General features: G+C 36.2%; 1 protein-coding gene across 1 annotated transcript in view; it reads left to right on the top strand.

The window, feature by feature from the left end:
• The first annotated feature begins 2,031 nt into the window (after nucleotides 1-2,031).
• The window catches only part of TRDN (triadin), a 218,789-nt gene continuing 194,390 nt past the window's right edge, over nucleotides 2,032-26,430 (top strand). The window contains exon 1 of the mRNA XM_050973020.1: nucleotides 2,032-2,148. Within this exon, the coding sequence (XP_050828977.1) occupies nucleotides 2,127-2,148 (22 nt within the window). The 5' untranslated portion in view covers nucleotides 2,032-2,126. The remainder of the gene's footprint in view (nucleotides 2,149-26,430) is intronic.

The following is a 26,430-nucleotide window of genomic DNA, read 5'->3' on the forward strand; positions in this document are numbered from 1 at the left end:
TCTACTCTTATATTTTGATTTCAGAACAGCCCATGATTGAGGGTAAGCATAAATAGTAACAAGGGAGTAAGGCATAGGGGAAGGAGGGCAGATAGTAGGATGCCACCAATGTAAAATGGTGAGGGACAGGCAATCAAGCAGATATAGTGTGCATATAGTTGTTTGTACATATAGTTGTACAAATACCTTTGTCTGGGTAGAGTCTACAATCTCAGAATCTTGCTACATAAAACAAGAAAATATTCAGACATGAATTTTTTCCCCATTTATCTCTCTCCCCACTTTCCAAAATGAAGACTTTATTATTTTATTGAATTTGAGTAGGAATACAAGTGAAAAAAAATCCTGACTTCTCAGGGTTGATTAGCTCTGTGATTCAGGTATTCAGATGATCTATTTCACATCTTAAGCAAGCAGTAAAGCTGTCAAAACACAGGTTACCCAAAATATTTAACTGTTCATGTAAAATGGAACTGCTTCAGCAGAAGACATATAATTAAGAAGAACAAGGGATTTGCCTTAGTGTCACACCTTCATCCTTTACTAACCACTGACATTTTATGGGCAGCTGTTTTGTTGATATGTGAATGTGACTCCTCGGACCATTCTGGTACTCATGAAGGAGTATTTTTGAAGAAATAAGGTTTTACATAAAATCTCTTTATCAGCCTTAGTAAGGAGGATCTACTGAAGAACAGGCTTTGGCTAGAAGAAGCTACCATCTTCAGACAGGTGGCAGGTATGAAATGTGTTAAGAGTAGAGGGAAGAGGAAAAACCTGGTGGTGATTTTGCTGTTCACTGAACCTTTTGCTTCTGCATCTTGTGCATTGGATAAATAGATTCCTTTCCTCACACTTTGCTGCAGAGCCAGGTGCTTATATCTCCTGGGGGGAAGATGAGAAGTGTAAATGCCAACTCATGTAGCAGAGACAAGGTGACTATAGGTTCTCTAGCAAGAGCTGTTTAAGATGGTTTCTGGTTTCATGTGACGATGACATTTACTCAAAGGTATGCTGGCTTGAGGGCACTTTTCTGCTAATTTCATTTTCACCCTATTGACCACATACATAATTCTACAGCTCTGGAATTGCAAGCAGTGCAAAGAAAAGATTGCTCATGTTTTAAAGAAATGATTCTTATTTGAATTGTTCGAATTTTACTTTCTCTAAATGTTTTTAAGAATCTACTTGGTTTTAGTTTTATAAAATCTTTTTTAAAATTCCAGAATTTTTGAGCTACTTAAATATTTTCATGAATCAGACCCAGAAAAAAAAATCTAGTCTACTTAATATTTTTGCATATTGACATCATGTATCTAGACTATATAAAATATTATTATTAAAATTTTTAGCAGTGTTCTGTAATACTTAGATGAATTTCACAGGTATATGTGATAATTACAGCAAATTAGAAAAGGACCAAAAAAAAAAAAAAAAAAACCAAGACAATTTTTTTGGTTCAAATTGGTGTCTTAATTGGTTCTGAACTGCAACTAAGAGTCTAAGTGGAGAAAATCACCTAAATTTACCCTCCCCCTTAGTCAGCGGTGAGCTTCATAGGACCCTCCCCAAGCCATATAAGGCCAGGAAGAATGTGCTAAGCACTGAGTGTGCTAAGAATAAAGTTGTACTGGGATGGATAAGGTTACTTTGAACTCTATATTTCATGTTTCCTGACATACCCCCCAAAGAACTGCAATTATGCTAGCAAGGCTGTAGGAGCGTTGAACAGTTCTTTCCCAGTTCTTTTGATTTTTGTTGCCTCTCCAAGCATTCCTGTTCTGTTTAGAGCTGTGGTTTTTTACATTTTATTTCTGGTGTGCATGGTTCTGAGGATATTAGAAAAACTTGCTGAAGGTTCACTCTGAGGCATGGCTATTTTTGTTAGAAGCTGATACTTTAGACTGAGCTTTAAGTGTTGCCTCTGGAAGGCCTTGGGAGGCCAGGTCTGCAGAGGAAACAAACATTTCAGGGAGCATAAAAGAAGAAGGAACACAATTAGAAAAAGCAGAGGACCTCCCTTCTTCTCATTCTGCAAGTCCTGCGAGAGTCAGCAACCCAGAAGTACTATCTAAGCTGCCACAGTAAATCTTGACCTTTCAAACAGAGTATCTCTTACCATCATCATGGCTGAGATAACAGCAGAAGGTACAGTAACTCTTTTCAAATATAATTAACCAAAAATGATATGTGCTTTACAGTATAAATGAACTGGCCTGTCAAAATGATTTGTTGTTCTTAGCAAATAATGTTTTCACTCCAGGATGATTTAATTTTGTTTTAAGCATTTTCTGCATTCCTTTCTATTTTTCTTTCCTGTTTTTTCTTCTCTCTTTTACTTTTTCACTCTTGTAGCGTGAGTTTTTACCAGTTACTGAAATAAGTTCTCTGTACACCTCTAAAAATAACCTTAGTTTCATTTGCAGAGCACCATTATTTAGGCAGCTCCATTAGAGTGATTCAAACAGTGAATGTCTGAAGTTCAGGGTTCTCGTCTCAAGCCTTTGCTCAGAAAAAAGCTTTCGTAGTCCCTTATAACCAGAGATTTACCAGAGTCAGAACAGCTTAATTTGTTTGCCTTGATTTTCCCATAAGGGAGCACAGAGTATTTTTGAAGGTAACGTGAAGTTACTGAAGGGTAAAAGGTAAAAAACCCTCTGCTATCCTTATTTAGGTAGACTTCTAAGGGAGTCAGTGAAAACTGGGCTGAAATAAATATGCCAGATGTCAGCCTGCAAAAATGAAAGAGAATGGTATTAACCAATAAATACATATTCTAAAATGTGAATATTTCATGTACTTTAATATTTCCTGAACATTCATATTTAAAGTACATTTTAGATGCACAACAATATTTTATCAGCTGAAGTCAGAAAGGGAGGTATATTTAAAATGCAACCCTCTTTAATACTGAATATTGTAGTTGAATTTTACTCTTTTTTTTCCACTGTTTATCTGAATTTAATAATGACAAAAATACAAAAAAAATGCTTTTAAACAGTCTTCCGAGAGTTACTTTATTCTGCTTCTCAAGATTATGTGGTGTTTCAGTGCACAAGAGATGTTGGTTTCATCTTCCTTTTTTTATTGTTCATACTTGTAAGAGGATCTGCATTAAGTGCTATTAGAAAGTGATCCTGTTCCTTCTTAAGGGCTGATGTTAGGATTGTGTCAAGTAGTACAATCCATGCTTGATGTCTGGTTAGCCACATCAGGGAGGCAATGTGATTTTTTAATCAGCAGTTGGACTGATCTATAATTTACTTCTGGCTGCAAATACTGCCAAAACAGGTGGCTCAGCCTGACAGCCCTAACCCAAATACTAACACTGGTTTATTCAGATACTCTTAATGAGGTTTGTTGGAAACATTGGTTATTTTATAGCTGTTATGAGGCAAATCTGTCAAATAACCAAATTAGTGAGATTTTTGGTCCAAAATTGATGGCAAAAAATATAAGACTTTACAACCAGTCTGACTTTTCAGTCATTTAGTTTATTAAAGAATAGGAAATTAAAAACTTAGAATGAAAAAAAAAGACCATTAAAGAAAGAAAATAGAGTCTGAATTTTTTTAATTTTGTTTATATAGTGTTTTTACGGGAGTGTTTTTACAGCTGTAAGTGTGTGTCTTCTGTGGGGCTTTTTGTACAAAGCATAGACTTAGATGATATGGGGCATCAGCTCCCCAGTAAGCTGACCTTCCACATGACAGGGAAATAAGCTATATAATTAGTTTAGTTTAGTTATGTTTGGCTTAGTTTTGTTTTGTTTCCATGTACTTGGAATGCACTTGTAGAGATTGACTGATTTTTAAACACTGTATGCACAAGATGGAAATTTTATTTATGGCCAAAAGTAATAATTCAGCCTGGAGCTAATGTTTCACTACAGTTCGTTTTCCTCTGGGCTAGTACTGGCACTCACAACCTGAAAGTTTATATCTAAACTTCAGCAACATATAGTTTGGATAAACAAAAAACTATCCAACTACCTATTACTTCGCACAATTTATTTTGTTTTCCATACCACCTCCCAGCCCATGATTTGCTGGGCTCTTCATGACTTTGCTAGGCCTATACCACTTGCTCCTTGCAATAGGTATTTATAACTTTTTTTCCACTGTCAGTCACAGAGCCAGACTCTTGGGCTCCTTGCCTTTGGGGGTACCATCCTGACACATCAGAGAGCACAGCAGTGATGCAGGCACTGCCCTGGACAGTGTGGTTTAGAGATCTTGCCCAGGCCTGGCAGGGTGTGCTGGTGCACATCTCAGGGTTCTCCTTCTGACAGTCTGTGTCAGGACAACAATCTATTCAGGGATGAGCAGAGGCAATTGGGAGCTCTTTCATGTCAACAGCATGATAATAACAGTGAGATTAAATAACTTAAATATGTAGCCAATAAGAAATTACCCTGCACTGTCTACTTGCACTGAAACCCACCAGTGCTACTTATTCTTTCACACAGCTACAAATTGTTAGTTGTGGAAATACTGGTGAAGTGTACACTGTGAAAGACAAAATGAGATCCCTGAAGACAGCAATTCATAAATGTCCTTAGAAAGTTGGCAGGACCTATGTCTCTAGCTGTCAAGTATTTAGGAGAAGATTCCAAAGGATTATCTTCAGCATTCTCATATTACATGTCATTGCCATCACAGAAATGTACTATTAAAAAGTGGAAGTCCTTAAAATTGTATTAAAAAAAAGTACAAAGAGTCAGTACAGGAACTAAGTGCTCTGTCTTTGCTGTACTCTCAGGATCTAATATTATTAGTAGTATTAGTCATATTATTACAATTAATAGTAATTATTGCTCTTGTTATTATTACACTTAAGCAGTTATTGAGTATTCTTGTAGCAGCCAGGATCTTTTCTGGGGTCCACTTAAGACTTTGTCTAAAAAGCCATGGGTCTCAAACTGTGCTACTCCACTGTGCCTGTGAACACAGGGCCTGGACTGGACTCATGGCAGATGTAGTTGGGGCTGCCACCACTGAAACACGACCAGCAAAAGGCTGACACCTCTGAGAAATGGCTTCTGCCAATGTACAGCTTAATCTGAATGTGTACAACAGCTCCAGCACCAGCCCTATAGCTGGTCCTTTCCAGTCCAATCTCCTGCAGGTCACAGTGCAAGGTTGATGGGCATCCCCTGACACTTCATCCTCCCACACAGGGAAGAATGAACAGAGACTCAGCTCTGCTTGCTGCAATGCTCTGGAGACTGTGCACTGATCTAATCCAGGAAGGTGAGGAGAGGAGAAAGACAAGGTTCCTGTGCCAGCTGTTTGTCTGCCACAACTTATTTCCCCAGTGGAGCAAGAGAGAAGCAGGAGTCAAATAGAAATGTGACAATGAGTCACAGTTTGGTCCTTATTTTGCTGCTGAGAGCTGTGCAACTACATATTTCCTCTGTCTGGGAGCAGGCTGCAAGGAGACAGGCTAGCCCCAAGGCTACACACAGCTTGTCAGTGACAAAATCAAAATTAGCTTCTGCATTTGAGCCCTTTTCTCAGGCTATTGGATAACTATGAAAAGTTTTAAGATGTAAACCATTTCAAAAGGCAAAAAATGTGTATGCTTGAAGATTAACAGAAGTGAAACTACTGATGTATGAGAAATAACACACAAGAGCCGGAGGGTAAAATCCCAATTATTTCATGAGTGTGATGGTCAGAAGCTAACAGAGCTATTCACTTGGCACAATGTTTAATGAAAGCACACTGGAAGCAAGAGGCAGATAGCTGCTTCTCGTGGTAATTCTTGAGTTGCTGCTAGATGTGCCAGTTGTGCTGACTGCAAGAGGGGCCTAGATGAATAAATTGAATTAGATTATTCATTTTGATGACCAAAGGCATAAGAGGTGTTTCTTACCCTCCTTTCTTACTGCTGTTTAGGCTTGGAGCTAGGATGTTTATATAGAATCTATTTGCACCTAGCAAATTTTCAATGAAAAGGTGTCTTCTTTTTCTGCCTTTCAATGTTGATGAGGAAGAAGATAGTATACCTGTTACAGCAGGGTAAGGAAAATACAAAAATTTTAGCTATGATTTTTGAAGGAATCTGTCTGTTCTTGTTCAGAACAACCAGGTAAAATCAACAGCCTAATTACACTAAGTAAAAAAAAAAAGTCAGAAACCCCAGGTTGGCCTGTGAAAAAATCTTTGTGGGGAGCAGATGTTCCAAATTCTTACCGAAATTCCTTAAGAATTATATTCCCCTGTGACTGTGGGCCTGTACAACCATGCTGGTTTGGCTTCAGCCTTGGTGTTTTCTCACACTTAGCCTGTTGAGGCAAGCATGAGGACAGATTGGTTAGCTTGACTTTTAGGTCTAAGAATGTGTGGACAACTCTGCTCAAAGCTGATACAGTATTTATGCGCCTTCAGTTGGTACAAGGCAACACTTACACACAATTCATTGCCTAAGGTAACCCCTTAGAGAGTCAGGGGCTTAGCTCTGGAGAGCAGGAAGAATGAAAACCTATAACCAGAGGGCCAAGCTAATGCATCATGTTAGTACATGACAGGCTAAAACTGTGTGTGTACTGTCAGCTCCTGTTGTGGGCAAACAGCTGCACTGTGGGTATGAATGTTTATTCACTTTTGTTTTTGAAAGATCACAAAGAACCTTGTGATCTTAAGTATTTGGAGCATATTTTAATGTTACTTACAGAATGGGAAATGTTTTTAAAGTCCTACTTGTGTTTTCAAGTTATTGGGAAAATCAGTTACCACTGACCTAAAAATGAAATCTGTGCAACATTCTCAGAATCCCAAGATACAGTTTCAGAGACCTAAACATTGAAAAAAATCTAGTCTAGAAATATTTTGAGTACTTTCACCCATTGCCTGCAATATAAATACTGAGTAAGAGGTAGATTTATTCTCTTTTTACTTCTCAGTTCTGGAAAGCAGAAGCTGTTCTACTTTAACCCATTTCATAATACAAGTCTGGCTTCAGTTCAGGACATACTGAGGAGAGAGAAACAAGTCAGAGTTACCCCATTTGAAGCAGCTCATCCATTTACAGAAAGGAAAAGCTTTTTCCTTTCTGATGCTGACAGTCACTGGTTTCTTCTCTGTTTAAAAGGATTGAACTAATGCAAATTACTAATTTTACCTGGTAAACGATATTGCAGTAGTAGAGGGTAAATTGCTTTAAATTCAAATGGTTGAAAAGACTTTTAGATCAGCAATTTTAGTCATGATTTAAATCAACAAACAAGAAACCGGGATTTCAAAATAGCAATTTTCAAGTTTTTTGCAAATGTCATCTATCATTCTTTTTCCCAAAAGGGACTAATATGGCAACCAAATACAGCCTTTTTCACTGAATTTGTTCCTTTTGGAGAGAAATATAACCTAAATATCTGTCTAATAAAAAATACTATATTTTGGGAGACATTTATCCAGATTCTTAGTTTTTTTCATACTGGGATTTTTTTGTTGTTGTTGCTTTTTAATGCTGGAGAATGGTAAATGGTGCATTTCTCTTTAGCTAGATAATGGTTTCATTTTTACTTGTGGTTTCTGTCAAGCTTCATTAGGATGGAAATTTAATTCAATTAAAATGGTACAAAACCAGCATTTAAAACTTGTTTATATGTGCATATTTACATACTTAGATAATAGAAATAGGTTAAATAGAAAAATGTCCATTTTAAATATAAGCTCTTTTGATAGGTTAAATGATTTATTAAACAAATATAGTGCTATTTCTAATTTAGGTTCTTGGCCACTGCATCCTTTAGGAATATATAACTGAGAGAGCTCATTTTTTTTCATGTAATGTTTATTCAAAGGTTAGGGGGAAAATGTGGTCCTTAACACAGGGTTTTCTTAAATTAATTTTTAATTTTAAAGGACATTTTTTAAATGACATTTATAGAAAACTTTAGTTTATTATTCAAAAAGCATCAGCAATTATGTTCCCTGCCTTTATCCCCCCACTGCAGCCTCATTTTAGTGGGTCTTGAAAAGGAGGATTGTTGAGCAGTAATACTGAAATGTCTTCAGAGAGGTGTGAAAGAGGAACACAGTTTTTTTGCTGATTTAAAGGCAAACAAAAGGTATGGTCAGAGGGAAGTTGTAGAGACAGGCAGGCTTCATATCCTTGTGCTTTACATTGACAGATCAGACTGGCATGAAGCAGATAAGCAAGAAGATATAAAGTCACTGCATATAAACACTTAGCTTAAGGCTATGGACAACCATAGCCTTAAGCTAAGTGTGTTTATCATATGGGTGCTTATTGCCCATATGATGCCACTATCATGTTCTCTTGTCAACTTTAAACATTTTTTAAAAAATATTTAATGTTTTAGTCATATCCCTGTACCTTTATGTAGTAGTCATGCTTCATGCATTGGAACAAGCCATTGAGATTTTAGATTCTGGAGTGGGAGTGTGATTAAGCTCTATGTGGTCAAAAGGGACCTGAAGGATTTAGCTTCTGGTTTTTTCCTAATATGTGCCTACAGCAGAGTTGATTTATGTAAGAAAGTCTACTTTGGGAATTGTGAAGCAAGTACATGGCTACCAAATCTTTGACTAATGGTAGAGATAGTGACACCAAAAGGTAGCAGAAATACCAGAGGACCCTGCTGATAGGTCTTGTCTTGTCCCGTGTTCTGTCCTTTTCTTCAGAGCCTCTGATACTTTTTTTGTCCCCCTCCTTTAAATGCAAAACACAATGAGATGAAATCATAAAGCACACTGTAAGCAGCTACCTATTCTTTAGACTCATTATATTTTGAGTAAAAGAGATGAGCTAACAAAACAGCTCATGCAATGTAGAGGAGGCTAAAGAGAAAAAAAAAACCATAGAAGGTACCTTTTATTTTTTATCCCAAATAATCCATATGCTAAAACTTACCTATGTTATGCTTTCAAATCAGTTCAGTTGCTCAAAATCATAGTCAGCGCTGAGCTTTATCCTTACAAATCATAATGAAAAAGCTGTGCCTTAAAGTCTTGAATAAGCCTTACTTGAGTCCAGGGGCAGATTTGACCTTCTTTTAGAATAAGTCTGAGAACACAGTATGATCTTGTATCTGGTCTGGAAGTTCTACCTGGTGCCATGCAAAGGCATTTACCATAAGAAAGGAAACTATTAAATGCCAGGCACAGAAAAACTTTCTCACTGGAGAAGTCTCCTCTTTGTATCTTCAAAGATAGTTTTAAAAATCCTTTACAAATATGAAATGAGTAAAGACCTGCTACTCCCTCTACGTGCTTATGTTCTCACAACTTCAAAAGTATCTCTGCACCTTTGCCTGGAGTCAAATTGTCAAAGGCACAATGAATCTAAGTCTTTGTAGCCTCTTTTGGTATGTAAATGAACTCAATTCTTTCCTATATTCCATTATGCAGGTTTAAGTTGTGGTTCTCTGTGCATGTCAGGAAGGCTAAATCTTGTTTCAGTCTTTGCTGAGAGGCCGTTCACAATTGACACAATTACCATAAATATAGTTTTCTGGTAACTATTTTACTGTTTCTAGAGGCATAATTTAATACATCTATTCAAATGTTAATGTCCTTATTTGGCATTGACCTTTTCCTCCTGTAGCAGGAAGGACCTTAATTTTGACTTCTGGTCTATCCATGCAACTCTTACTGAAGTCAGCTGTATTAGTACATGAACACATCTGGTGTAGGACACACCTTAACACCCCAAAGAGGTGACAACCCATGTATATGGTACAGATCAGGTCACATACATTGAATAGTTTATAATCACAATATTTAAACTGGAACTACAACATAAAAATTTAGTCTAATTTCAATGGATTTTTCTAAGGATAACATTAGAACTCTCTTTTTCCTGGAAGTGTTTTGCATCACCATTCATGATAGGAGTAAAAAATGTAAGCATTTTACAGGAAGGCATCCAAAGTTAAACTGACCCTTTTATGTATTTACTGTTGATTTGGTTTGTTAGGGCTTTTGTTTGGTTTTTTTTTGTTATTTTTTTTCTTTTTTTTTTTTACCATGAGTGTTAGTATGACACTATTATAGCAAAAGATCTGTGGTAGATGAATGTGAGCCCTGCCTGTCTGGGCTAGATCCATGACAGATCATAGGTGGCTGCCTGCATCCTATGAGCTGGAGCAGAACAACTACTGCTTTATCCCAAATTTATCTCACACTTCATGAAGTCCATGAAGATGTTATTTTGCAGTGGAAAATGAATTCTGAGAACACAATTTTTTTTGCTGATTCAAAAATGGAAGGGCACAAAGACCTTTTCTTTTTTGTTTTTAATCAATAAATACGCTTGATAAAATTTTCACTTTAGTAAGAGGCATGACAACTTAAAACTAAATACATGAGCTTTTTTTTCCCAGAAAAAAAAAAAAACCCAGCCCTATTATCAGATGCTCAAGCAGAATTAATCCATGTGAGATATATTAACCTATAATGCATCTCTTGTTGTAACATTGTGATTATGCATTGATTACATAGAAGCCACGTGAAATGCTCTGGAGAGAGCAACGCTCTACTCTGCTGTTAGCAAACCAGATGAAATGGTGAATTTCCAGATAAGTAGAAGGGAAAATTCTCCCAGCTTACTCTCTCCCTTTCTTCCCCTTCCAGACATAAGTGCAGTGTGTCCCTCTGCTCAGAGACATAGCCCCATGCCTATTCCTTTCATTTATCACAAGGGAGATATCCATAGATTTTGTAATACCACTTAATTTTATTTTGCCTGCAAGTTCCTATTGAACCAGAAGTGCCCAGGGATGTGTTGTTTTCTTTATACAGAGCTCATGTAAGAACAATCACAAGGGAAATTTTGCTAGGTCACTGTTACTCTGGAAAGAAAAGAGCTTTGGAAATTATGTGGAAAACAGCTACAGATATATGAGAACACAATTTTGGGAAATCTTGGCAAGGTTAGCTACAAATATTGATGAGGTTTCAGCATACATTTAAAATTAAAATTAAATGTGAATAAAAGTGTGCATATGCAGATATTAGTGCATTGGGAAGGGGAATCAGCAATTTTGCCAGAGTTAATGAATTAAGATAATTTTAACTATACTGGGAAAACAGTGATGTGAACTAGCATTTTGTCTTAAAAACTAATTAGTAGAAAATTCCTTTTAAGCATATATTTGCCATTGTTTAATTCATCAATCAAGACAGAAAATGCATTTTATACTGTGAATGCTAAGGGCAGTTTCATAAAAGGGAAAGTTAGTCAGTTGTAAATCTAACGTTTACAACAGTGTTGCTGTCCACTCTTCAATATGTCATTCTAAGTATTATCAGAAATAATACCACATCTGTGGAGGCTGTCAGGACTATAAAGAGGCACTGGATCTCTAATTTTTTTCCCCTGTGGTAGTGCTTAGGTCAGGCTACATTGGTCTAATGACTATACTTCATGCAGCAGTCTTTACACTAGAATCCTAAAATAATTTAAAGATTCTTTGATTTCCCATTTGTTTTATAGAATTAAATATATTTTTTTGTAATTATTTTAAGCTTCAAGGTGCTTCCACAGTGAATATTAAACTCCACAACTGTCCAAAACCACCCTCCCTTGCCTAGAGAAAAGGAGGTTCTGGGGATACCTCATCTCTGTCTTCCTGAAAAGAGGTTGTAGTGAGATGGGGTTCAGCCTCTTCTCCCAGACAAGAGGAGATAGCCTCTAGCTGCACCAAGGGAGGTACAAGCTAGACTTCAGAATTCCTTCATGGAAAGGATTGTAATACATTGGAATGGACTGCCCAGGGAGGTGGTGGAGTCTATTCCTGGAGGTGTTCAAGAAACAGCTGGACATGGCAACCAGTGCCGTGGTCCAGTTGGCAAGGTGGTGATCAGTCAAAGCTGGAACTCAATGACCTCAGAGATCTTAACCCTAAATGATTCTGTGATTCTGTGATTAAATTCTGGAGAACATTTTTACTGCTTACTTGAGCTGTTCTGATATCTAAATTGTGCTTTACATTTTCTGCTTGATGATTGTGTTTTTACATGAGTAACACAAGAAATAAAGTGATTACTGCACTCTTTATTCTTTTGGACATGGCCACATCTGGTAGGCTTCAGGACCTGTGAGATTCCTCACTACTCCCTGCCAGAGCCATTTGCAGTGGGATGCCTCTTCTTCCAGTGCTGGATGGGTGTGGTGGTCCCATGTGCAGCTGAGCTGGTGCTTCCCACAGGCACACACCTCTCCAAACCACCTTCATGCCTCACTTTCCCCAACTTTTGTACTCCCATTAATTATTCTGTCTATTAAATCTTATTTCTGCTACCTCAAATCAGTGCTACTTCAAGCAGAGCAGGCAGCACAGTGCTTCTTAGTTCTTGTAGTTACTGTGTTTTTGAGTTTATTCTCAAATATCAGAAATCTTCATATTCTGAAATAGTTTTTCAGCATAGCAGGAATTTGTCTTGGATATTACAAACCTTATAAAAAATTTTAAGTAAACCTCTCCATTGTTCTCTCTATGGTATTGAGACACTCAGAGCTGTGAATGCAGAATATTTATTTGCAAAAATCATGAAGTTATAATCATTGATTCCTTGTATCTGCAGACTCTGCCACTTTCCCCTCTGTTCTTTCATCAAGCTGTTTACATATTCTTGGCATTTCTCAAATGTGAATGCAATTTTAACTTCCAGATGCTCCATCTTCCCCTGAAAATGCCCAGGTAGGCAGATATGTATAACATCTTCTTTTGAGAACAGATGTACCTTGGTTGCATTGGAGCAATTCCAGTGTCGGTCTTCTCCCACTGGAGGAAGCAGCTGTTCTTCAGGTGAAACTATTTAACTAAGAACAAAAAAGCACCTTATAACATGTGTCTGTTTTCTAGCCCAGAAATCTGATTTTTAGCCAATTCCACATCTCCCTGTTTTTCTATGTTTATGCAAATAAGCAGGAAGGGAGACCTTTCCTCTTTCCCTGTACAACATCTGCAAAAAAGTTCTGCAGAAGTCTGAATTTTGGGTTTTGTGGGCACACAGGACATAAAAATAGTGATGATCAATATTAGGTCCCCATGTTAAAGATGAGAAAGAAATAGTGAAATAAGAGCTTGTAAGTCCTTAAAAAATTCTCTGGATTTTCTTGTCACTCTGACTACTCTTTTTCTCAATTGTGAACAGCTTGTAGTTTGCTATGTAATATGGAATCAGTCTCCAATCTGCATACAACCAAGCAACAAACCCAAAAAACACGAATAGAATTTCTTCTTCTGCACAACAGTAGGTACCAAAACAAAGAAAATATATAAAGTGTGCTAAAAAAATGAGTGTTTACAAAAGCCTGTGAAGTCCTAGTTGTACACGATGTTCTTCCTCTTCTCTTCTCTTCTCTTCTCTTCTCTTCTCTTCTCTTCTCTTCTTTCTCTTCTCTTCTCTTCTTCTCTTCTATCTCTTCTCTTCTCTTCTCTTCTCTTCTCTTCTCTCTCTTCTCTTCTCTTCTCTTCTCTTCTCTTCTCTTCTCTTCTCTTCTCTTCTCTTCTCTTCTCTTCTCTTCTCTTCTCTTCCAAAGTTCCTTCTCTTTTAGGGTATACTTTATTTAAGTAAATATAAATTAAGCATGAGCTACATTAACACACTTTAAATCAGAATATGCTGTTTATTCTGCAGACAGAGAAATGAAGGTGCAGAGTTCATGCTCCTCATTGAAGAACTGCATCCGGTCTTAAAGTTTAGGTTGTAGAAGCATGTTGTAACATTCAGAAACTCCAGGGTTTTTTTAAAGCATATTTTAATATAATAGTTGTCTCAGTAGTTTCCTCACTAAAACAATTTTCTTTTTTTCTGTTGTCTATAAGGAATATACTAGTGAGACCCACGTTCCCATAGACTGAACTGGTTCAAGTTAGTGGAAATGAAAACTCAGAAAATTTTAATAGATTCAGCTTTCACAGAATACATACTCTATACTCCATTTTTTGAAGATAACATTCAAAGCTATTTTCCTATCTTGCTCCTATTTTTATTCCACTTTTGGTGTTTACTGTAAACTCTTTTACATTTGCCAACTTGTTGAATATTTCCAGTCAATGCCTTTGAAATAGCCTTTGTTGCTATTACTAATAACAAAATTCTTGTTGTCTTTAAGGTTTTTGTAGAGAATAATTTCACTTTGTCTGAATATATAAGTCTTCAAAAAGTAGATGTTGTCTGCATGAAATTTGCTAAAACTCTGAATTTGGTTTTGGAAAAGATTCACCTGTTTTCAGCCACAGTCAGGACTGTCTATGTTGGCTTTCAATCTTTCCACTTCTTCCATGCCTTTCATTATTTTAATTGAAAGAAACAAGGTTTCCTGCCACATTAAATGTAGAAATATTATCTTTTATTCTCACAATGATTGAATCACTTTGAATAGAACTAGAACTGTTGTGGTGTCTCATCAGCTGAAAAAGAACAGTACATATTCTATGTGAAAAAGCACATATTTTGAGTCTTTTATTAATATTTAGTACCCTTTTGATTTATTTTTTGTTGAAGAAACATAACTTTTGTTTTAGCTTTACAACTTACTTAAATGTCAGGGCCAAGAAGAGGGAAGATAAGGGAATAGTAAATTATTCTTCGGTGACTTTATAACTAGAATTTAATGAAGACTTTTTTTTGGACATAGATATTAATAATGTGAACTTCCAAACATACAGACTATTAATTTTCTGTGGATCTCTTGTACAAATATCATTTAAATGGCTTCTATGCCTCTGAAGGTATCATCAGAATTTATTCTGTATAAAAGTCACCTGCCAAAATATCCACTATATGAATCTGCAAATGCTTCAACAGTCTATTTCTTTTTAATCTATGCTTCTTTCTGAAAATAGTAGCTTCTGACTAAAGGTGATGTGAACTGAAGGATCAGTTTGGACAGAAATACAGAAATGATACAAATCATGCCACTGTTTCTCCATGACAATTAGATCTTACATTTTTTTTATACGTGCAGATTTGTTATCAACATTTTCAATACTTGATCATGGGAATGGTGACTTTAACAAGCCCTTGATGTCTAATGGTGCTCTATGTTCATTTGTGTAGTGGTTTTCCAAGGGAATAGCACTCTCTAAAGAGTAAATTCCAAAGAGACTTCTTGTTTTGCAGTGCTCCAGGTCTGAACATTTGCAAATGGAGTGAAGACCACCTAATTTACGCATGTCTATTTGTGGTCAGGGAAAATGTTACAGCTCTCTCTCAGAACACCTATCTCATGGATGTCCCTTTAAAACTAACACTGCTCCTGTCCTGATCAGCAAGATGAATAAAAAGAAATTGTTGATCTGGACTGTTGTTCAGGTTCGGCTGTATGTGAGGCTGATGTCTCATTGTCACAGTTTCCAGTGATGTAAGAACCATAAAAACACTTAAGCTTTGCTCCACTTACCTCTCAGAAGTACACTGCCTGTTCAGGTCCTGAGGAGTGCACAGGATGCTGTGCAATATGGAAGTAAAGTTCTTTAAGATCATCCTATAGAGTTATTCCACAGTCCCTACATAACACTTGGCCAAAAGTCTAAATAAAGCACGATCTTAAACAAAACCAAAAAACTCCAAACCAACCAAACAACCAAACAAACCAATCAACCAAAAAAAAAAAACAAAACCAAAACCCACCAAACCAAAAAAACTACAAACCAAACCCAGAAAAATAATTAGTACAATGTCTTTTGACCTTCATTTATTTCATATTGGGAATGCTACTTATTACTCATTCAATTATATTAGATACATCTTTGTATTGTTGTCTTCCACAGTAAGAGAATTATGCATCTATTAAAGCATTGTGAATGTATTGTAGCTCTGGGGGCATGGATTGTGTTAGTGAAAGGAAGATTATCAGCTACATGACCATAAGAATATAGTAAATGTAAGCTGTAAGGCTGAAATATTGACTGTAAAGTAAATGTTAATTTTCAATAGATGTGAAAGTATGCATTTTTATTTATTAGCAGTTACATTATAACAGCTGAAGCTGCACTCTATTGATATAATAGAAAAGGAAATTAATAAAGAAAGGTTAGGTGATGAATAGGCCTTTGACTAGAATACAGCAGCCAGCAAAATCTTGCAAACATGTAGGCAGAATAACTAAGTCACTCTCAAAAGCTTTATTAAAAATTTAGAAAGGAACATCAACTTATGCTGTAAAGGACATCTCTATGTCTTTTCATTATACTGGCAAATTTATGAGTTGAAACTGCTGTACTAATACTAAAGAAATATCAAGACAATTGCTTGAAAGTTTATTGAAATTAAAAAGTAGCAGTAGCTTAGGTATTCTTAAAATCCAAGCAGGAAATGTTCGAGGAACTTTATACATATGCTGAATGTGTAGAAAAAGCTTGTCACTGACATGTTTTATGAAAAATCCTTTCCTTAGATTTTTCCCCTCCTGAGAAACTGAGAGGCCTCAGGAACAAACTGTAAACAATTCTTATCTGCTGCTGTGGAATGCAACAGGGGGAATCTCTGATTGACCTCATCAGGCTGTTTCCAATTAAGAGCCAATCACAGTTCACCTGTCCGGTCGGTCTCGGTCTGAGAGAAGACCTTTGTTATTCATTCCTTTTCTATTCTTAACTTAGCCTTGTAGTGAGATCCTTTCCTCTATTCTTTTAGTATAGTTTTAATATATTATCTATGATATAATAATAAATCAAGCTTTCTGATACATGGAGTCAACTTTCTCGTCTCTTCCCTCATCCTGGGACCCCTGTGAACAAGACCACAAAAGCTTAAAAAAAAACCTGAAGAAGACAACTATACTCATGGGAAGCCTGTGTTGTGTTTAATGTAGAGGAGCAGAAAGCCAGAAGTTGGGACATTCCCACTGCTTCTTTTTTCAGAATGAAAATAATGTGGCTTTGCAAGGAGTGTGAACTGGAGGGGAGATAAATATTAAAACAGTAGGGGCAACTAAATCCAGATTTAAAAATCTATAAAAATACTCAAAATATAATTCCACAATTTGAATATGACGCGGGACTATGTGAAGATTTAATAAATAGAGAACATTATATGGACATGGGTGAGCATAATTAGAAAACTTGTGAACAAGGACAGGTTGTTTGGGTCACAATACCAGCTACCATCTCTATTTCATCCATGTGAAACAAAAAGAAATTTCCTGTCAGATGGAAACCATTTTTTTGGGACAAAATCAGGACAAACATGCATGTTCATGATTGAACTTCAGGCATAGGTATGCAACTTTGTTCTTGTCTTCTCCTATCCAACCAGCAGTCAGAGAGCAAAGCACAAAACAAGGAAGGTCAAGGCAAGATGCCAGGAACATTACAGAGATCCTGCAGGAGTCTGATGTTCATGCAAGGCGCTCAGGCTGGGTAGAAACTTTGCAGCACCTGCTGTTACTGTGGGCTAGGAATACTGCAGCTATATGGATCTGCTCTACAGAGAATGTGGGGAGGTGTTACAGCTCATGAAGCATGGCTGAATGTTTTTGTGATGACTTTGTGCATGTTTACAGCAGATGCTAAAGATTAGTTGATTTAGACTCCATGGGAGGTAATAAGGAAACTCTCATTCCAACCAGGTCAAAATTTTTCCTTGATGTAGTCCACTTTCAGTTCCAGTTAGCAATAATGACATTAAGGGTCCTCCTCAAGATGGTGGATTTTTTTTTTAACTTGAAATAAAAATCTTTTGAACTGTACTGAGGCAAAGCTTTAACATTATGAAAGCTTTCAGGACTGATCATGTCATTAAAACAAGTGGAAAGTTTTTCTTCTCATATCCTTGAGTATTGAGGACTGCTCTGCTGAAGTCTTCTTACATTAATTAGTCTTCCACTGCCAAATTAGGCTGAACCCTATGTCTAACACTATAAAGCAGACACAGGAATTGAGAGAGCTAAGAACTTCAGAAAAATTCACATTGCACAAATATAAGGAAATGGATTCCTCATCCATACATAGGGAGAGAGTTGTTCAGAAAGAGGAACTCAGACATTTCAACACTTTTTTTCATTTTTATGCCAATGTTGACTAGAAAAGTGCAATGGCAGTCAATTAAAATTATTGATAAATTTGCATTCTATGCTGTTGAAGATTCTAGAGCACAAGCCTTATGAGGAGCACCTGAGGGAACTGGGGGTTATTTAGCCTGGAGAAAAGGAGGCTCAGGGGAGACCTTATAGCTCTTTAAAACCCCCCCAAAAGGAGGCTGTAGCCAGGTGGAGTTTGGTCTCTTCTCCCACGTAAAAAGCAATGGGATGAGAGGAAATGGCCTTAAGATTTGCCAGATGAGATTTAGGTTGGATATTACGAAAAAAATTCTTTGTGGAAAAAGAGGTTAACTACTATAACAGGTTGACCCAGAGAAATGGTGGGGTCACCATACCTGGAGAACTTTAAAAGTTCCGGGGGACACAGTCTGGTGATGGCCCTGGCAGTCCTCAGATTTAATGGCTGGGCTCTGGATAAACTTGAAGGTCTTTTCCAAAATAAAGGATTCTCTGATTCCATGCTCTGACCAAAAATGTGCAGTTTGAATTTCTTTTCTAGAACTTGGAAGCTTATACGAAGATAATCTTACAAACATGTCTCAGTAGACAATAATTTTTACTTCCCATAAGCTGTTAATTAATGCATTCTTCCTGGTTTGGGTTTTGTGTTTAGAAGCTTAATGCATGTAGGGTAAAGAAAAATTTTAGACATAGTCTATATGGATAGATTTTTAAACTAACTCATCTTCTGCTTTAGTATCTTTTCATTGAGACAATATTTTTATATTATCTGTCACTGAATAAGGACTGTTAATAAAGTTTCAAGGACTGTTAGCCTACAAGTAAAACTTTCATGTGAATAATTTTCAAAATTAAGATGGCACTTCTCTGAGACACTTAACAACTAAACCATAAATCTAATTTTTTCCTCTCCTGAGGCCTAAATCTTATACTAAAAACATCCTTCTTGATTATATATTTTATATGCATAAATTTTTACGTTTTCAAAGACATAGAGAAAAAGCTATATTATTTAATTTTATAATTCAGCAAATTTATACTGAAAAAATGGATATATTCACATTAGGAATTTGTTCTGTATTACTATTCACAAGTTTTTGCTTACTGAAAAAATCTATTTTTTTTTCATTTCTTTATATGAAGATTAATAATACTGAAGGTTATGGCATATGTGCTTAAAAAAAATTGGGATTTTTTTCTACTCTTTCAGATGTAAAAATGAGTTAACATCTTTTGTAGGAAACAGGAAAACCTAGAGTAATAATCAGTTGATAACTGCCAATTCTTTCTCTGTAAATCACAAAAGTTTTATAAAACCATTATCATACACCAGAAAAAAACTAAGCAAAGAGAATATCCTGCCCTATAATATACAACAAAAAAAAAGTACTTTATTAAACTTACATTTCTTTATATGTTTCATGCATATTCCCATGGCTATCAAATGACTTAGATGGCATTTCATGTTTGAATTGAAATAGAAATTGGAATTTCACTCACAGTTTGGAAATGAAACAAATAGCCTTTTTAGGTCCACACATCAAACTGTTCCTTTTCAAGTATTCATTTTTGCAAGAAATCTTCTTAACAGACACCCAAAAGCTGAATTTGCATTCCATAGTTTCTTTTACCAAGTAATAGTGGAGAGTTGTTGAACTGCACTTGTGCATTGATTTTAACCCAGACTTTCCTTTAATTTCAAATTTTATTTTAAATGCCACATGAATATCTCACTTCCTAATGGGGAATATTTCTAGGAATTATTGTAAACATTGGCTTAATTTCTGGAGCCAGATAATGGAGGCAGCTAATCACTTCTTGCATTTATCACTAAGTTAGAGACCCAAATTTCCTATTTACGTGGTCTTTCTTATAACATCTTGAGGTCTTTGTTATAATGTTTTGTCTACTCTGCAGAGGTCTGAAGAGGTGTGATAGGAAAATTCAAATGGTAAATCTCTATCCCCTTATAATAAATGAGTTTGGGACCTGATATCCAGGTCACAGACACATGAGTCCCTAAACCAACATTTAGGTTATTCATTATGTTTCTAAGGCTCTCTCTTGCTTGTTTTTTTTTTTCTTTTTTGGAATGTAACAGTGTGAAAATTATCAATATTATATGTTCTCTGGACTTAGGTATGGTTACAGGACAGATTCATTAATAGTCTCACTTGTTGTTAATTTACTTGTGGCTAAAACTCAGATGTTGCCAGCAATTTCTAAAGGCTAATCATAACCTCGTACTGCAGAGAGGCATTGATTGATTTGGGCTGGCAGGAGGGAGGATGCAGAGAATGGGTACAGTTGCTGAAGGAATTTTGTTTTTTCCTCTGGTAGCCTTCAAAGAATCCTCAATTTTCTTGGTTTTTTTCAGTGACATGAGGTTCCACAAAAACATCTGCATAGGGAGAAAAAGAGAAAAGAAAAGGTACCTAGGGCTCTGTACCTGTACATGAATATTATGTAGTGATTTTTCTCACTAAACTTACATTGAGAATTTTTTCACATATTCCAAAACTTATTCAGAGTATATTCCTGAGTAAAATTGATTAAAGTATGGATAAATTATGGTAGCCAGTTCAGGAATGGATCTCAACAATCTCAAAAATATCCCATTTTTCCAGATTACTTAATACTGATTTGAAATAAAGTTTTCTTCTAAGATGTGATCATCTAAGACTCTATTAAATAAATCTTTGTAAAATAGTGTAAGGATTTCTCAGCTCTTGAGGATTTCAGAATACATGTTAGATGACAGGTGTGTTGTGAATATGAACCCTCAACAAAGATCAACTGTTCTCACTGTGACAGCATATCCTACATGTCTCAGCTGCCCTTAGAGGTCATGCCTTTTTCCAAACAAAGATTAGAGATTAAAAATATTATTAATTTAGTCTATCAAGGTTAAACTTCCACTTTAAATTACAATTTTAGGAATTGTTATTACAAAAATAAAATTATGAAACACACCATTAATTATTCACCTAAATGCTGAATTCTATTTGTCTGTGTCAGTTTAAGATCCCTCCTGTGTCTTCAAATTGAAAGAATATTTCCCAAAGGATTTTTTCCGATCAAAAACAGAAGAAAATTTAAAAAATAAACCAACCCAAACCCAAAGCCTTCAGATGAACCATTTCTATGATTGCCACTGCTTCCTAGAATTCTTTTCTTACACTGAATATAAAGAGCATATCAGAAATAATTTAGAGTTTATATTTTAAGGTATAAAATACTATAGGAATAGGATAAGAATATAACTTTAAAATCCAGTTTCAGAAAACCTAATTTCCCTGGTATTTAGGTGCCTATGCTGTGGGCTTGCCTTTAGCTATTCTGTAAATATACAGATGGAGTACTCTTGCATTTATTTGAGAATAACTCCCTGAAAGAAGATAAACCTTGGTTCATCTGTTTACTATAGCTAACTACTCTCTCTTGGGAAATTGGTTATACTATTTTGTAAGCAACGGAAGTTCTCTGCAGCAGCTCGCTTTCAGTTTTCTCTCTCACTGACAGGATGACTTATAATGTAGCTGCAAATTGCCATGTACAGGTGAGATCTAACAGTGACATAGATGGCTAACCTGCCACAAGCACTTATTTTAGTTTTCCTCTTCTGTCAGATGAGAATTTTTTGCTCCAATTATTAATAAAGTTTTCTCTCTCTCTCTCTCTCTCTGTATAAATATATAAATATGTGTACTATATAACTTACCATTGCAATTTCTGTTGTTTGCCAAAATACCTTTATCTTCTGTCTCTGGTAAATGACCTGCAACCAAGTTTCCTCAGTATGTCTTAAGAGTATTTACATTCAAACTGTGGATGTGGTGAACTCCATATTTAAGTGCTGTAGTGACTGGGTAGCTCCATATGGAAGACTTGTCAGATTTGCACCATCATTTGCAGAGAGTATAGTAAATTATTGTTAGAACTACTTTTGTTTTCAGAATCCGTAAATGCTAGTACATTAAGACATATAAAATTGGTCCAACCTTCACAGTCATGTTAGCTTGAAATAAAAGAAATCAAGCAAATAATCATATTTAATATTCCTCAATACACTTATTTGAGAGAAAATAGTAGTTCCATCAGAGGAAGCACAGATCTGGAATTGTCTTTATAGAATTTCTTTGTACTGGTAGACTTGTCCAGAATGAAGATAAGCGTGTGGAACCTTACTATTTATTCTAGTAAGTTTCATTATTTTTTAGGACTGTCATCCTAAAAAATAATGAAACTACAGATGAGAACAGAAGAAAACTTTTTTTACAGATGAGAACAGATTAATTTTTTTCAACAATAAAAAATAAGTCAATGTTTTTTTTCTAATCCCTTCTGAATATTTCAAGGATGTGTAAAGTTGAGTTTCCAAAATCCAGTAACAAGGGGGCTGCACACAGTGCTGTGGCTTCAGAAGGTCTACTGCTATTTAGAGATAAATGGCAATCGTTTTCCTCCAACTTTCATTTTGACATTTTAAAAGATAAGATGTACCTCTCAGCTTATATCTGCTCAGAAGTGTGTCTAAATATCCCTTTGGCATCTCTTTCTGAAATGTCAGATTGCTAAGATGAACAGGAAGGTAAAACTTTTTACTGTTTCAGAGCACCAATTTATTTCCGAAGAAAGGAAGGTATTTCTACCAGTCAATAAAAAAATTCAGATGTGGAACCAAACAAATAATGGATTTTTCAGGCTGCTGTTAGTTTAGGATTGAGCGCTCAGAATTCAGTTGTGTTCTTATCTCATCTGCATCCTGAGAAGCTAGAAATGAAACATTTGATTTTTTCAAGAAACACATTTCTAAGACAATGTAAAAAACGTATCAAACTGAAGAGATACTTAAAAGGGAAAATTTTAAATTTCCAACTTTCAGATCATGAAAAGGTGAAATCTGGTCCCTTTTGGAAAAGAAGCAGCTCAGTGTCCCTTTTCCATATCTTAGAATCTAGCTTAAACTGCAGTAAATTACATTTCTCTTGTTATTATTAATTGCACATCCTCCAGTTTTGATTTTATAAAATTTTTATTATTATTCATTCCTGTGGTCTGCTAAGGTCTCAAGAAATTATTGCAAAAAATGATATAGTTGTAATTAAAATCTGTAAAATTTCACAATAAAAATTATTTAAACCTGGTCTTCAGGTCTTCCCTTATTGTTATTTCTAAAATAATTTCAGGTATGAATTATTGCAGATAGGTTCACCATATGACCAGTCATATAAGACTAACAGCACAGAAGATCTTTTAATTACTACTAATGCCTTCTTTGTCTGAGGTACTGGAATAATCAGAATAATAATAATGTAAAAGCTTGCTGCAATGCATATGCACACAGGAAACAATCCCACAGAGCAGAAGGTTAAAGCTCATATCAGCCTAATGTTCTTTAGAAGCAATTTGGAGTGAAGAAATTTTTACACTTCCTTGCTAAGTTATAAGACAAGATTTCTTCTGCTTAATTTGAAGAGTCAACCAATGCTGTACTAGAGTATGAAATTCAAACATGTAAGGAAAGATGAAAATTCAGCTCCAGATCTCTGAAGTTCAACTTTTAGTGTGATTTAGGGTTCATTTTGTATGAACTTTCAATGGGATGTAGACACCTAAATCCTTCAGATATCTGCTGACCTAACCAGGCCCTCTGAAGACAAAGGTTAGAAGTATGTCAGCTGAGAGGGAGTTAACTTATTTTACTGCTGATTGTATTTTAAAGCCCAGTGTAATTTAGATCTGGCTGAAATTGCTTTTTATTTTCCCTACTTGAAGTTCTCAGACTGTTTCAAGACATCTGCACAAAAAGTAGATATTCATATGTAAGTTATTTAATCCTGCATTTCCTAAGTTGGCCTATTCCAGAACAAGAAACAACTAGTATTGATATTTCTTCAACAGGACCCAGTGATGCATTCCTGAAAAATCAAGTTTCTTTCCTGCAGGGGAAATCTGATTGGAGCAAAGAAACCTTTTTGCAGTTATGTATACTTTTTCCTTTCCAAAATCTTCCAGTTATCTTTTTTTATCAGTTACATTGTTTGCTAGAACAAATTCCAGGTGTGCTTCCCAGAATTTCTTCCCTACTACCCTGCTCCATTCTCTGAGATTTTCTAGACAAACCATCCTCTATTGCTCCAGCTTGAATTTCTCTCCTTGATCAGTAGGGAGATGAAGTCCAGATTTCCTTCAGGGAATTCTGACTCCTTTTGTACAGCAAAGATCCAAATCTATCATTTGAATGTGCATGGCAAGGAGTTAACCACATATGTCAACTTCTTACATGAGGTACAACCAATCTTTATATACACAAAAGTTTTCTTTAGATATTTGCAGCTGTCCTCAGGGAAAAAATATTAGATACATGCATTCAAATAATTTTAGCAGATGAAAAATGAAGGTCTGAAAGTATCTTGTCTTTTTCAGCAGCCACTGTTGAGGAAAAAGTTTTGTTGTAAATGCTTAGACTCTGCCCAGCCAATATACTTGCTCAGCCTTCAGGGAAATGAAATTAAAAAAATTCCTGAGCCAGAGATTGTATCTTCATATTCAAAAGTCCTTATTCCTTACATGCAGTTGTCCAGTCCCTACTGCAACCTGGTTGTACATCACTGGAAAGTAATTTTCTGATCATACAGCTATGGAGGTTTTCTAGTTAGCATTAATTATTTTCAACTGAGATCCTTTACTTTTTTCCACATAGCCCATAGTAGTGTACTGCATCCACACTGAGTTTTCATGGAAAGATTTTGGTAGTGGGGGAGGATACAGAGTTAGTTCTTGAATGAAGTTGCCAGAAGCTTCCCCCATGTTGGACAGACCCAATTTCTTATGGCCCCAAGATGGACCCACCACCGTGATGGATTCTATCATGATGAGAGTACCACCTCTGAGATAAATTATTTAGGAAAGGGAAAAATAAAAAAACTTCAGCCAGAAAGAGGTGAGAGAAGAAGTGAGAGGAACAGCTCTGCAGACTGCAAGGTCAATGACGGAGAAGGTGTCCCAGACACTGAAGCCCAAAGTGCAGCCCATGGTAAGGCAGGCTGGCTCCCTGCAGTCCTACAGGGGAGCAGGTATTCACCTGCAGCCCCTGGAGGACTCCACACCAGAGTAGGTGTGTGTCCACATGAGGCTGTGAGCCCATGGGAATCCCATGCTGGAGCAGCTCCTGGCAGAAATGTGACCCTCTGGGGAATCAGTGTTGGAGCAGCCTTTTCCTGAATGACTGCACCCCCAAGAAGGGACCCACCCTGGAGTAGTTTGTGAAGAACATCCCACAGGAAGGCATCAAGCTGGAGAAGTTCATGGAGGATTGTCTCCTATGAGAGAGATCCATGCTGGAGAAGGGAAAGAGTTCGAGTCCTCCCCCTGAGGAAAAAATGTGGCAGATACAGCATGTAATGAACCAACTGACCACAACCCCCATTCCCTCTGCCCCTGCACCTCTGCAGGGAGGAGGTAGAGAAAATTTGAAATGAAATTAAGAGAGTGGCTGAAAGATTTAGATTATGTTTCTAATTACCTGTTCTGATTGATTCAACTAATTTCCTGAAGTCTGGCCTATTTTGCCCACGATGATAACTGGTGCCTGATTTCTTTCTGTTCCTATCTCAACCCATGAGCCTTTTCTTATATTGTCTATCCACTGTCTAGGGAAGTAGAGAAGTATTACAGCTTTGGTAAGCACCTGGCATCCAGCCAGGGTCAACCCACCAGAGTATCCTAAGCAACTGCAATTATTGCAATCCCAAAATATATATCACACATTAGTATGCAGCATTAAGAGTTTCTAGTTTTCACCCCATAGCAGTGCTATTAGTATTATTTACTGATACTGTATGAAGTACACAGTTTCTTTGGACTTGATAATGAAATGGCTTGATAGAATGTATCTTTTCTTTTAAAAGCTGCTTATTGAAATCGGTGAAATGAAAAGATTGGTGTACATAATTTCTTGGACAATGAATAGAAAGATTAATACTATCTACTTCCTGAAATTATCAGATGTTCTGTATTGATCAAAAATAAAACCAATACAGATATAATAACAGAAAAGGAAATTAAAAACGTACACAGCAGCAACCACCATAATAATTATAAGTGCCTTTTCTGAATCCAATCATTCAGCTAATTTTCATACACCATCTTTTCCACATTCCATAACCTCTATTCTGTTTCTTTTGTCATGTAGAATTGGTTGCTGTATAATCTCCAGCCCTGTTTTCCACATTTCATAAAGATTATTACATTTTTGTAACTCTCAGTCACCGATAAATCTGCATATGTTCTGGCATATACAGTCCTAGACACAGCTTTCTAAGCCTCTAGTCTGCAGCAAGACTACCTTAAAGTCTGAGAAGATGTGAATATACTCAGGTGTTGAGAGGTTTTTTTCTTTGCACTTTAATTATATAAACAGTAAAGCAATACTTTGTGTAATTG

Source organism: Serinus canaria, chromosome 3, assembly GCF_022539315.1.
Source record: "Serinus canaria isolate serCan28SL12 chromosome 3, serCan2020, whole genome shotgun sequence".
NCBI classification, from domain to species: domain Eukaryota; kingdom Metazoa; phylum Chordata; class Aves; order Passeriformes; family Fringillidae; genus Serinus; species Serinus canaria.